The following is a 13,209-nucleotide window of genomic DNA, read 5'->3' as shown; positions in this document are numbered from 1 at the left end:
CATGATGGAGCACATGCCGCATGCAGGGAAAATGAATATAGGGACTGATTGCTATTTACGAGCAAGCTGAGAGACCCAGCTAATTACATGGTAAGTGCAAGACATCTAATAAAAAAAATCAGTGAAATATGTTTAGTCACCGATGATGATGAGATTTAGAATTATACAGAGGGGAAAAATAAACAAGTTTCTGTCTTTAAATTCCCGCCACAATACTCTTGGGGATTCATGGACAAGAAAACATTGTTCCTAGGCACCTTCAGAGTTTTCAAACTTGTATCTTAAGCCTACTTTCTAACCATTTGTTTCAATCGTCTGAAATTTTAGTTATATAAAATGGAAAAACTGGAGGATACCACTCCCAAACTGAATGTTTTAAAACCGGAAATGGAAAGTAGATGTCTTACCTGAACGGCGATTGAAGGGTACTGAAGGAAAAAACACAGAATGGCATTTTAGTGAGACATTCTTTTGCCAAATAGCGTTGCTCCCAAGGGTTTCTCTGTGTAGCTTTGGAGACTGTGCTGGCTCTTGCTCTTGTAGACCAGGCTGGCCTCGAACTCACAGAGATCCACCTGTCTTTGCCTCCCAAGTGCTGGGATTAAAGGTGTGTGCCACCACTGCCCGGCCCAAGGTTTATTTTTTAATTAATTCTTTTAGTGAGTGTATAAAACAATGGGCTTTGTTATGATATGTTCATACATATTGCATCATGCTTGGGTTCACTTCATATCACCCTCTCCTGTCCGCCCCACCTCCCCCTTTGCTTGTGTGTGTATAAATAGCTAAGTCTAAATCCAACATATGACAGAAATCATGGTATTTTCTCTTTCTCTCTCTCACTACCCTCTCTGTCCCTTCTCCCTTTAGAACTGTTTCTCTACCTTCATGGTATTCCTTTTATTTTCATGTTCCATGTGTGTGTGCATGTGCACGCATGCGTGTGTGCACATGTATGTGTTTGTGTGTTTGGGTATAATTATACACACGAAAGAAAACATGATATTTATCTTTTGAGTCTGGCTAATTTAACCTAACACAATGAACTCTAGTTCTATTAATTTTTGTGCAAACGACATAATTCTATTCTTTATGGCTGAATAAAACTCAGTCATATACACACACCATGTACACTTTATGCATCCATCTGCTGATGGACACCAAGGCCAGTTCCACACCTTGGCTATTGTGAATAGTGTAAGAATAAGCATGGATGTGCAGGTATCTGAAGTATACTGACTTACATTCCCGAAAGGGGCTTTGTATAGCAATGGATTTGATTACTGGATTTAAATTCCATTGTACCATTAGGAAATTGTGCCGTTAGGAACTGTGGACTCACCAAGTCATTGACAGGTTTGAGCCAGGCGTTCAATGTCACAATGCGAAAGTGAACTGAAAGAACGGGGACAGGGTCACAAAGTGTTTCTCTCGTGATTCCCACCTTACAGCTATGACTGTTAATATATACATAGTTAATTGCTTTCCCATATCCCCTCCCCCTCGCTCTCATTTGACCTTTGAGGTTAGGAGTTCATTGGGGAAAACCTCTCAGTGTGTTTATCGTCCCTTTGTTTATGATTCCTGTTGTTCCCAGTGCTGACACCAGCTACCATTAGAAACATTTACCCTGTTGGCCATGAGATGAAAGACCGGGACATCTTGAACCAGAATTAGTGACAGATTATTCATAGAAGCACAACTGTGAAATATTTATTTTTTTTGAATATGATGTTAGAAAAATTAAGTTACTTTAGCAGAACTACAAAGGAAAGACGTTGGCTCTTTGTGCCACTCATTCTAATATTTTAGTAGGAGCAGTAAAAGGGAAAATCAGAAAAAGAAAGTCTCTCTTTAAGAATTATCTTTGCTATATTATATGTGAAAATGTCATAATGGAATCCACAGTCTTTTGTGATGACTTAAAATTAATTATAGAAGAAAAATGAAAAGAAGCCTACATAAGCTGGCCATTCAGAGCACAGCGGAGACTCCTTGGAGGAACTCCCCTGCCCCCGACTCCATCCCGTCAGTCAGAGCACAGCAGAGAGTGGCTGTGGGAAACCACCCCTGACATGTCACATCGGCAGGTTCCTCAACTGCCAGGAGTAAATGTTTGTTGTTTAAGCCAGAATAAAGCCCATTTTCAGCCCCTTAAAAAAAACATAGAAATGTGTACTATTAATCAGGACAGGTGGTTTCATCTCAAAACCATTAATTTTACAAATGAAGAAATTAAATCTCGAAGATCAGAATTTACTTGTTCAAAGTCACTCATTGATTAACAGAGCCGAGATTCAAAGCAAGTTGTTTTGACTTATAGCCTGGTGTTCTGTCTGCCATAATCTGCTTGGGACAATAGTGCAGAAAGCAGAAAGGCTCCGTCTGATTTCCATGTGTTATTACAATGAAAATAAAAATAGAACAATAGAATCCCTCAATGTTGCCGGTGAGATCTTTGTTGTGATTGGCACTGTTTGTACAATGACTCTCATTTCTTCCTTGAAAGTCATAAGAAACTTTCATTATCTCTAATCCAAGTATGAAATAATTGGCTTGAGAAAGAGAATGAATGAGCTTGCCAAACAGGCATGTTATGGATCAGTGGTTTAGATCAAACAATTACACGTTGCGTTCTCTGCTGGAAACCACTGCACCATGGAGCTGTGTCAGGGGGATTTGTAAACAGTGGAAGGACCGGACAGGGTCTTATGGATATCAGCTCCTGATCTAAGGACGCCGTCTCCCAGCTGTAGGGATGACGGGAATGCAGCCGTCAATGACAAGAAAGACAAGCTTTCCTAAGTTCTACATGTCAGTTTGGAGACTGTGTTTACAGGGAATTACCGGTGTCTCCAGGTTTGTAGATGGGCGTATCTGTCTGCACAAACGTTGCGTTTTCCTCAGCAGCGATGGCCACCACTCTCCTTTCAGAGATTTTCAGAGTGTTTCCCTGAGCAAGGAAGGTCACAAAGGCCAACTGCTCCAAGGATGTCTGAGACACCTGTTTATGTAGAAGAGCAGAGAGGGGGAGATCGCATGTCTTAATTTAGATGCTCAGACAGGTAAAGCCTTGCAAACCCCTCACTGCCTGATCACCTGTTGAAATTGCTCAACTCAGTATAAGGGTCTTCTCTCTTTCCCTGTCTCTCTCTGTCTCTCTCTCTGTCTCTGTCTCTCTCTCTCTCTTTTAATAAATCCAGGTCCCTATTTTCTTGTTGTCTATTTTCTTTTTGTGTTGTTCTGAACCAAATCCTTCCACCCTTGAGACTACATTTTCCTTTTAGACTCCATGACACACATTCACTCTCTAAAATAGCAATTGCCCCATCATTTCCTATGATAGAAAATCGCCAACGACAGCAGCAATATAGGATATGCATTAAAATTTTTCCTTTTGTTTTTTGCTTCTCTTGAAGTTTATGCCACCCCACCCCCTGCCCGGGGCCAGATTTTGCAAGTCAATCCAAATCAAGATTAGTTACTGAAAAGCAGCTTTACGAGAAGAGGTTCCTATTCCCACTTGGGCTCCTGCTGCATCACCTGGAAACTGGTGCAAGCGTAGAAGTTCCCAGCCTCCACAGACTGGTCAAAGATAGTAGTATTGGATCCATCGTATTCCAGGATGACGCTCAAGGACACAGACTCATTGAGGTTTAAAAAATGAAGACAGGCTTTTTCTGGGGAAAAGCGCTGTACCACCGAAGAAACCCACAGGATGTATCGCCTGCGCAAAGAGAACGCCAGCACTCTGTCAGCGGGTCTAGGGACCCTCCACAAACAGCGAACTTGAGTTATGGAAAGATCTCCCAAACTGCACATCTTTCTAGGCAGGACTATGATAAACTGGATGCTCTTAAGGGCATCCATTCTCCTGATATTTTCTCAATACTTAGAGGGCGAACCCTCACTCACTGGCTGAAGTTGAAATAGAACAATGAACCAACCAGATTTTAACATGGAATCCATTTAATCGGATGGCACTGCCAATATTTCGATACAGAGAGTTTAGAATTCCCTTACGGTTCTGAAGTCACAGCATGAGTGAGAGGAAGCAGGAGAGAGGTGAACAAAATGGCAGGCGTCATTTTGTCCCGGCGCTTGACGGTTAACTTCAGAAGAAGCACCCTCTCCTCCTCTCACCAGAAGTCAGCTACCTAGGTGCGCGGCTTTCTTTCCTTCGCTTTGTGTCAGCCTTGCCGTTGCCTTTATAGTCGCACAGAATAGAAGATCAATTACGTTTTGGAGCAAGGATCATGAGCCTGATCCCTTCACATTGCCTCTCCTGTTACCTCGCCAGGGGGTATCGGTTTATGTGTAACTTCCTGTTAAAGTTCGCTGGGTGTCGGCCTGCTTGGAGTCGCTGGGCAGGAAGAAGACAAAAAACAAAGAAAGTAGCTGTGCGACACACAGGCGTTCATACTATTCTCGTGCTCCACACGGGGCTGACTGCAGCAGCAACGCAGCGCTACGAGGGAGTACCGCTCGGAAGGAAACAGCTCTGCAAAACACAGTCTCAATACAGTGTCAACAGGAAAATGTGTTCATGGATCACACATCTTAAGACAGAAGCACTTTAGGGGTAACTGAATGTGCTAAGCTATTCTTTTATAATCTTATAAAGTAAAGAAAATCACTTATAAGTAGGGTTCAATTTTCTGTACTTAAAGGCATAGTGAAGCAAATACTAAGAAAGAAATAAAGGTAGAAAGAAAGAAAGAGTGGAGAGAGGAAGAGGAGGTGAAAAGAAATAAGAAAGGGGGGAAGGAAGGAAGGAACAAAAGAAGAGGGACTTAGGGAGGTATTTCCATCAGGAATTTACTCCTGACTTAATGGCCTTTTATAGCACATCAAAACATCAGGAGCTCTTCTTACTTTCGGTTAACATAAAGTATTTATGATACCTAAAATAAACATAAGAAAGGCCAAATGCCTGTGAGCCTCGGGATATACACAAAAAAGAACAAATTCAGATACACATATTCACATTGAATCTCAGGAATCTGTACCGAATGACTGCATTTCGGACATCACAGGCCCCCAGATGCGGTCTTCCATTTTCTTGCTCCCTTTCCTCACCAAGGAGGGCTATAAAATCTAAGGGCTCCTGTATCTTGAAGGGAATCATAGAAATGAGAGCTCCTCTTCCCCAAAGGCAATCCCTGAAGCCTGAGACATACTTTCAGAGCGGGCTGCTTTGTTTGAATGTGAACAGTCTTCCAAGGGGGGCCATTGTAACCAATGTTTGGTCCTCAAGATGGTGCTGTTGGGAGATGGCAGACCTTAGCTGGGTACCACTCAGTGGGCCCGCCTTCTGGTTTTGGGAGATGCCCCTCAGAAGAGATTGTGAAATACCAGTTTCTCTCTTTGATTTCCTGTTTGAACATCTAAGATCTTTTACACATAAGCACCTCAGCCTAGGTGTGCTGAGTATCCAACGCTGTCACCAATGATCGAACCAATGGACTTTGAGACTCTTAAGAACTAAATGAACCCTTTTTCCTTATAAAATTCGCTGCTTGGGTATTTTTTGGTAGTGATGCAAATCTGACTAATCTTTGGCTATAGAAAGTTGTCTGATTCACCTCAACTGGTAGTAAATCTAAGGATTCCATTCTAGCATTGTTCTCAGGAGCTGGGAATACCAGACACAGCGTCGAAAAACAAACAAACAAACAAACAAACAAACAAACAGAAGAACCAACACAGGCTTTGCTGCGCTATCGCCTCTGTTGGCACAAGGCCATCCATTTGGTCCAGCCACATGTCTGTGTGTATTGCTCATCGTATCTAAGCATTAAAGTGGACAGTTCAGGGCCTTTGTGTGTCCATTTCTGAGTTCTTTCATGTCATATTAAACTTTCATTCAATAAGCCTGTCGTGTGTGTTTCTTCTCAGCGTGTGTTTTGTTTTAGAAGTCTTGGGTGTGACTCTGTTAGCCATGAGGAGAGCATTACGAATTTCTGTCCCTATAATCACCTGACAGATTCAATACCATGTGGGTCATTGGTGTTTGCGGCTGTGCTTACTCAGGGTGCTTCTTACTGAATGTACGCTGGTGTAATGGTAGGTGGTAGACATGAACAGGGAAATAGGAGTCACTGAAGCGATCATCCTACCAGAAAGACAAAGGTTTAATAGCCAAACACACGCGTACCTATTGCAGCCAGTATAAGGGGTACAGTTGAGAAATAACCACAGGGTGAGAGAGACAACACCACGAACAATAGCAAGAATAATTCGCTGTCTATTCAGAGGCGTATGCAAACACAGATATCAATGCCAATTGATACAAGCAGTCATTTATTTTGGAATATGACCTGTGTTCTGTGGGATCACATCAACACCGTGAAGGAAAACATTTCCAAACAGTTTAATAAGCAGGTGCTTTGGGGATAGGAAATGTCAGGGGTGATTAGAAATTTTCAGGCAGGAAAGAAAATCCAGACCAACCCAGGATACACGGCAAGACCACGTTAAGAAAAAAAGAGTCATGAGTGTAATAATTCTTTTTTTTTTTTTTTTTTGGATTTTTCGAGACGGGGTTTCTCCATAGCTTTTTGGTTCCTGTCCTGGAACTAGCTCTTGTAGACCAGACTGGCCTCGAACTCACAGAGATCCGCCTGCCTCTGCCTCCTGAGTGCTGGGATTAAAGGTGTGCACCACCACCACCTGGCTTGAGTGTAATAATTCTTATATTCCACAGAAAACCAGAAGGTGGACTTGGAATGGTGGGGTCGAGGGACCCAAGCCACGGAAACTTCTCAAAGGCAATCCTGGCTTGCAAGGTCAAGGACCTGGACACTGGCAGTAGCCCTTCAAGAGACCTTCGTTTTCAGCCTACTTCGTAGATAGGGACGGAAGAGGGGAGAAAGTCAGGCTGGCATTGAGGTGAATGCTGCTGTAGTGAAACAAAACGAGTACCAAAATAGACAGCGAGGATTTAGGGTCCTTATAATAGGAAGTAGGAGGGGAATTTATCGTCAGTAGACCACTTGAATTACAAGATACACGCTTCGGAACAGTTAGAGATGTAGACAGAAATTCAGGAATTGTTATAACATGTGGGTGATACTAGCATCGCGGGCATTGATATAATTGCATAAAGCAACCAGAAAAGGAAGAGAGAACAGGAAGTCTGCGTTGTCAATGAGAGCTGCAGGCCTGGGGCAGCATGTGCGTGTTTCCCTGTCCACCGTGAATGTGAGCAACGTACCACAAAAGTGGTCCTGGAATTACCTGCTTTAAAACGTTTGTTGGTGTTCCTAGCAGTATGATTCATCACAGTCCATTTTAAGGGTGGAAATAAATGTTAAGTTTATCCTGGCATTCCTGAGAACGTCTTGAATTTCAAGTTCCCCTTCATGAAATGGTAAAGTCAACACAACTAAAGTATTACTCAAGACCAGTAACCTATAGGTCTTTAATTAGGTGCTTAAACTAAACAGAACTATTCAGTTCCTGGTGTGGCAACCCTTTGGAAGGGAACTTGTCTTTTCCTCCTTGAACAATAAGCTGTTTTACAAGGCGAGGGGCCCCTTTGTTCTCAGACACTTAGCTCCTGCGTCACTTTGTCATTGCTGACAAGAAATCTCCACAGGATGAGAAACTGTGGACGAGTGATTGGCAGAGGTAATTGGGGAGAAACGGGTCCTTCTGAGGCAGTCAAGATGATCCATCCACCTGGCTGCTCCAGAGCCATCTGCTTTCCGTCATAAACAAAGTTCGAGTTTTTAATCCACCCAAGGATCCACTAATCCCAAACATTGCTCCACCCAGGCAGATGGACAAACGTGGAATGGAATCTTGTTAAAAATGACCAACAAGGCGTGCTCCACTACCTCCTGGCTTGTCTTCAATTTTTAAAAATTTCTTTTATATAAAATTTATTTTATTCCCACAGATGGGTGTGTGACTGTATATCTGCTACATGTGTGCATGCATCAGTGGGGGCCGGATAGGGCATCAGATTCTCTTGGAGCTGGAGTTACAGGGCGTTGTGAGCCACCTAACGTGGGTACTAAGAACTGGAATCAGGTGTTCTGGAAGGCCCTAACAAGCACCCCTAACAGCCAAGCCTCCCCTCTAACCCACTTTTTTTTTAAAAAAAATTTATTTATTTATTAAGGATTTCTGCCTCCTCCCCGCAACCGCCTCCATTTCCCTCCCCCTCCCCCGATCAAGTCACCCTCCCTCATCTGCTCGAAGAGCAATCAGGGTTCCCTGACCTGTGGGAAGCCCAAGGACCGCCCACCTCTATCCAGGTCTCCTAAGGTGAGCATCCAAGCTGCCTAGGCTCCCCCAAAGCCAGTACATGCAGTAGGATCAAAAACCCACTGCGATTGTTCTTGAGTTCTCAGTATTCCTCATTGTCCTCTATGTTCAGCCAGTCCGGATCTCTGTGAGTTCAAGGCCAGTCTAGTCTACAGATTGAGTTCCAGAATAGCTAGGGCTATACAGAGAAAGCCTGTCTCGAAAAACAAAACAAATAAACAAAAAACTGGAACTTAACTATTCTACAGCAGGAACACAGTTCAAAAGAATATGCTGTATTTATAAATAGAAGTCATCAATGCCCAAACTAACCTTATTATTGGTTTTAGAAGATATATAGAATATATTTAATTATAAAAATGTTACCCGACTTATTACACTTGATCTTAGCGAAAAGACCAAGAAGTGGGGCTGGAGAGATGGCTCAGACGTTAAGAGCACTGACTGTTCTTCCAAAGGTCCTGAGTTCAATTCCCAGCAACCATATGGTGGCTCACAACCATCTGTAATAGGGTCTGGTGCCCTCTTCTGGCCTGCAGACATACATGGAAGGAATGCTGTATACATAATAAATAAATAAATAAATATTAAGAAAAAAAGACCAAGAAGTGATATATTACCCATCTCATTGTGTGTGTATAAGCAAACAAAAAACTGAAAGTATATACACCAAAATGTTACATATCATTGTAAGATTATTTAGGGAACTATTTCAAAGTGGGGATTGTCTGTATCATATTTAATTTTATGCTGATATGTTACCTTACAATGGAAACAATAAACTTTGCTAAATTTAAAATAAAAAAAAAATGACCAACAATACATCAATGGAGATATTTTGAATCTCTAACTTCGGATTTACAGTAGAGAAAATTCCAGGAGCTTAGAGCAGGAGATACACAAACTGGAGAAATGATATGTATGAACCGTAAAAAACAGTGAATCATTTATAGTGTGCAGCTCTTCTTCCAAACCACTGTCTTTCTACAGGAAGCTGCAAACTTGATTGGTGGAAACACAGATTCAACAAAACACACCTTCGGCTGATACCACCCACTCAACACAGACTTATTTGTTTGCTCAAAATGTTTAGAGATAGGAATTTCAGGAGTTGAGATTGGGTAGAAACAAGGCAAATACTATAACGAAGCTGTTAGGCCACAAACAAGCTGAACTCGTTGAAGCCTGTGTGTCACTTTAAGGGAGAAGGTGTGGCTTTTCTCTCTCTACATCAAATGAAAGCGAGCTCCCCTGAATTAGATTCTTTCCATATCAATTCCTCGATTATGTGACTATGTTTTAATACTTCGAAGGACGGGAGAAGCACTGAAAAGTTGTGTCCTATTTTCTGTATATGTTTTCTTTGTCCTGCTACATAAAGAAAAACTAAAATGAATTGAAATGTTCTTAGCTGGGTGGGTCTGGCCCATCCACTAAGGTTTGGGCAATCACAAACTGGCCTGAACACCAGTCCAGCCTGGGTACTAAGTTCACTGCGATTTCTGCAGTGATATTTGGAAGGTTATGTTTAACTGTGACTTGTGTTGAACTCACCACACTTTCTGCCGATCTGTGTCATGGCACTGTGGCACAGTGTGTGTAGGGGGACACACTCTCTCGCTCAGCCTGATCCACCTGATTCTGACATTTTTCCTGTGACGGTAAATACCAAATATCTTCAGACAGACTGTTGGGACAGTGTGCAGTGTAAGATATGACATGATTTGCAATCATTCTCATTGGCTCTACAACCCTTTTGTTGTTGATCGTGAAGTCCTGATAACACTAAGTCACTCATTCCTCTTGTCTTTGGCTTCTTGTCAATACCTATCACATACATATTGCTTTGAAAGGCCATCAGATAATTAACTGGGCAAGGATAAAACCTAGCAGGATACTTCCTGTATAGTAATCTGTCATTCATTGTCAAAGGTAGTGAATGTTCAATCATTAATCAACAGGACAAATATTATTCCCACACTGAGGTTTTCCAACCTAACATGAGGCATTTTAAAATGCCAGGCATGGAACAGGGTGGGTGTGAGTTGATACCAGCAGGGGCAGCTGTAGGGGAAGAAGATAGCGGAGGTGAGTGAGTGCACAGATTTTGATTAGCAAGTCTCTCAAGTGCAAGGAATCCAAATAGCTAAAGTGGCTAGCATGCAGACTGAGCAAGATGCTGTGGGTAAACAGAGAAGCCAAATGGTGGGACACTTTCTTTTCACTTCATACAAATAGCAACGTGACTCCATCAAAGGGTTTTTAGGTATGAGAGGGACAGCAACGCCCCATCTTCTCTCCCTGTGTCCCAATGACAAGCACTTTACCCATTCAGCCATCTCCCTGGCTTTTCTTTAAAAGATTTTTTTCTTAACTTGGGGAAACTAGAAGTTAGGCATCTTTTGTTGATATCCCAGCTTTTATGTCATATTATTATATCATGCAATTATCTTAGAGATAATTTCAAAACTATTTCTCCAAAAAAGAAATGCCCTTACATGCTGAAAGAAATACCCGGCTATTTCTGATTTAATGGGAAACAGCAGTGTCTGACCTTGAACCTCATAATTCCATTCTATAGCCCTCTAAAGGTCCTCGTTCAGTTGCTTGTGAATTGACCTGATCATAATGGCCAACATGTCAGCTCTTTGATAGTTAAATGCATTTTAACATAAATAAGTAAATATTGAAAATACATGGAAGTCAAAATTAAAGCATTTCTAGCAGTAGGGTTTTAGGTATACAAGACTGTGGGGTTATTTAGTGTCCAAAGAATGACAATGAATTAATTACACTAATTTTCTTTTAAGCTGAGACTAATGAAGTGATATAATTTCTGTAGAACACCTAAAAGGAAAATTTAGTTTATCTTCTCAGTAAATGAACACCTTGTGGTTTCCATACTCCTTATACTGTTCAAAGTTTGCCCTTTTAAAAAATTTAGAGTATCAGCTTCTAATAGTCTCCAATATAATTTGAAGCAAAGAACGTGCCAGTTCTTTAGGTGACCAATGCACCCCAGAAACGTGGGAAGAGCGTTCAGACACGTGAAGGTGGTGGGGGAGAATTGTCTGTAATCTGTCAATCATGTTATAAATAAACACTGATTGGCCAGGCAGGAAATATAGGCAGGAAAACCAGACAGGAAGTAGAAATGATGTAATGAGAACAGGAGAATTCTGGGAAGGAGGAAGTGGATTCCTCCCACTCCTGCCCAGACCATCTAAGCAGCAGGATGGGAGCTGCCAGCTAAAAATAGGTACTGAGCCACATGGCTAACAGATCAGAAAAATGGGCCAATCAGCTTATAATTTATGGAGACCTATGTGTGATTTTCTTTGCGGCTAAACAGTTGTGGGGTACCGGGCATTGTGGGGTACCGGGTGGGACAAAAACCCCAACAAACAAGCAGGCTCACCCCCGTTCATGTTACATGAAGGAGTCTGGCCAGTGTCAAGCCGCCACATCTAAGCTCTCTAAGAACTTGGACAGAACATGAAAATGCGGTTCTTGGCTTGGATGGTTGAGCCACACCTTCGCTGTCCCGAGTCTTATATTTGTGCAGCCACTCCCTCCTTCCAGTATCTTCACTGTACAAACATTTGCTTATTCCTTGGATTGATGCCTTGGAAAAGCTTGTTTGCTCATGGAGAACAGACCCGAGGCCTCTAACAATCTCTCACGGTCAAGAGTGGTTTCACAAGATAGCTCAAAAGACGCTTCAAAAGCATGGTGATGCTTCAAAAACAGGGTGACTATCAACACACGAACAAGTCTGGGGCCTTTGACTGGGTAGAGGGGCTCTTTGCTTTACAACATAGCCAGGTTGTAAAAGTGAGCATCAGAAGCCCAGAGAATGCCCTTCAAGAGGTTCATGGAGCCAAGGCTGCTGTCCATCTTCTTGTGAAGAAAGAAAATGTTCTTGTTTCTTTTAAATATTTATTTATTGTATGTGCTTTGCCTGTGTAGGTGTCCAGTTCCTTGAAACTGTAGTTACAGACAGTTGTGAGCCACCACGTGGATGCCAGGAATTAACCTGGGTCCTCTGGAAGAGCAACCAGTGTTCTTAACTGCTGAGCATCCCCAGCACCAAGAATACTTTCTTTCAGAGATTGAGGCCAAAACATATAGCTTGTTCAGGAGAGAAGAGGCATAGTTTTTGGGTCAATTTATTTCATTTATTTTTTATTTAATAATAAACACGCTTATTTTCTCTTCTTGATGTTTTAAATGTTCTGCTAGCATTGATTTTTATTTCCGTATTTTCTGTAATTGAAACATCGATGAAGGCCGGGCATGGTTAACACACCTGTAATCCTGCCAAGGGCTAGGGCTGCAGCCAAGAGGTAGAATGCTTATCTGGCATGTGTGAGGCTATTTCATCCCCAGTGGAAGACAAAGCCAGAAGGTGCAGAGTTTGAGGCCAATCTGTGTTACATAGTGATGTACTGTTGAACCAGAATTGAGGCAGAACTTGCCAGGTTTGTCTTGCACATCCAAGGTCCAGAGTTTGAGCCCTAGTATCCCACCTCAACACACACACACACACACACACACACACACACTCAATGTTTCTTAATCTAGTGTTTCTATTTATTATTCACTAGCCACGCTTTCTCAGTGCAAGAATACAGTTACCTTTTAAAGTCTTTAATGTTCATTCCATTTATTTGTGCTATAATAGATAATTTAAAAATTTCTAGCCCACCTTGGTGACTCTTACATGCAACACCAGCACATGAAGCTGAGGCAGGGTGACTGTCAGTCTCATGTCAGCCTGACCTACATAGCAAGACCCTGTGTCAAAGGCTGAGGTTGTAGCTCAGAGTCAGAGTGCTTGTCCAGCATGCAGAAGGCCTGAGTCCCATTCCAGCACCTCAATCAATCAATCAGTCAATCAATCAATCATTCAATCAATCTCTGAGGTTGTAAAAC

General features: G+C 42.1%; 1 protein-coding gene across 1 annotated transcript in view; it reads right to left on the bottom strand.

Moving 5' to 3' along the window:
• Positions 1 to 4,153, bottom strand: part of LOC142855973 (alpha-2-macroglobulin-like protein 1) — a 44,455-nt gene extending 40,302 nt beyond the window's left edge. Inside the window, exons 1-5 of the mRNA XM_075982653.1 lie at positions 4,024 to 4,153; positions 3,544 to 3,727; positions 2,848 to 3,004; positions 1,343 to 1,395; positions 408 to 428 (exon numbers count right to left, since the gene is read on the bottom strand). Coding sequence (XP_075838768.1) covers positions 408 to 428; positions 1,343 to 1,395; positions 2,848 to 3,004; positions 3,544 to 3,727; positions 4,024 to 4,088 — 480 coding nt within the window. The 5' untranslated portion in view covers positions 4,089 to 4,153. The remainder of the gene's footprint in view (positions 1 to 407; positions 429 to 1,342; positions 1,396 to 2,847; positions 3,005 to 3,543; positions 3,728 to 4,023) is intronic.
• Between the last annotated feature and the right edge of the window lie 9,056 nt (positions 4,154 to 13,209).

This window comes from Microtus pennsylvanicus, chromosome 8 (assembly GCF_037038515.1).
Source record: "Microtus pennsylvanicus isolate mMicPen1 chromosome 8, mMicPen1.hap1, whole genome shotgun sequence".
Taxonomy (NCBI): domain Eukaryota; kingdom Metazoa; phylum Chordata; class Mammalia; order Rodentia; family Cricetidae; genus Microtus; species Microtus pennsylvanicus.
The sequence above is the reverse complement of the archived record's forward strand: the minus strand, read 5'-3'. Positions and strand labels throughout refer to the sequence as shown.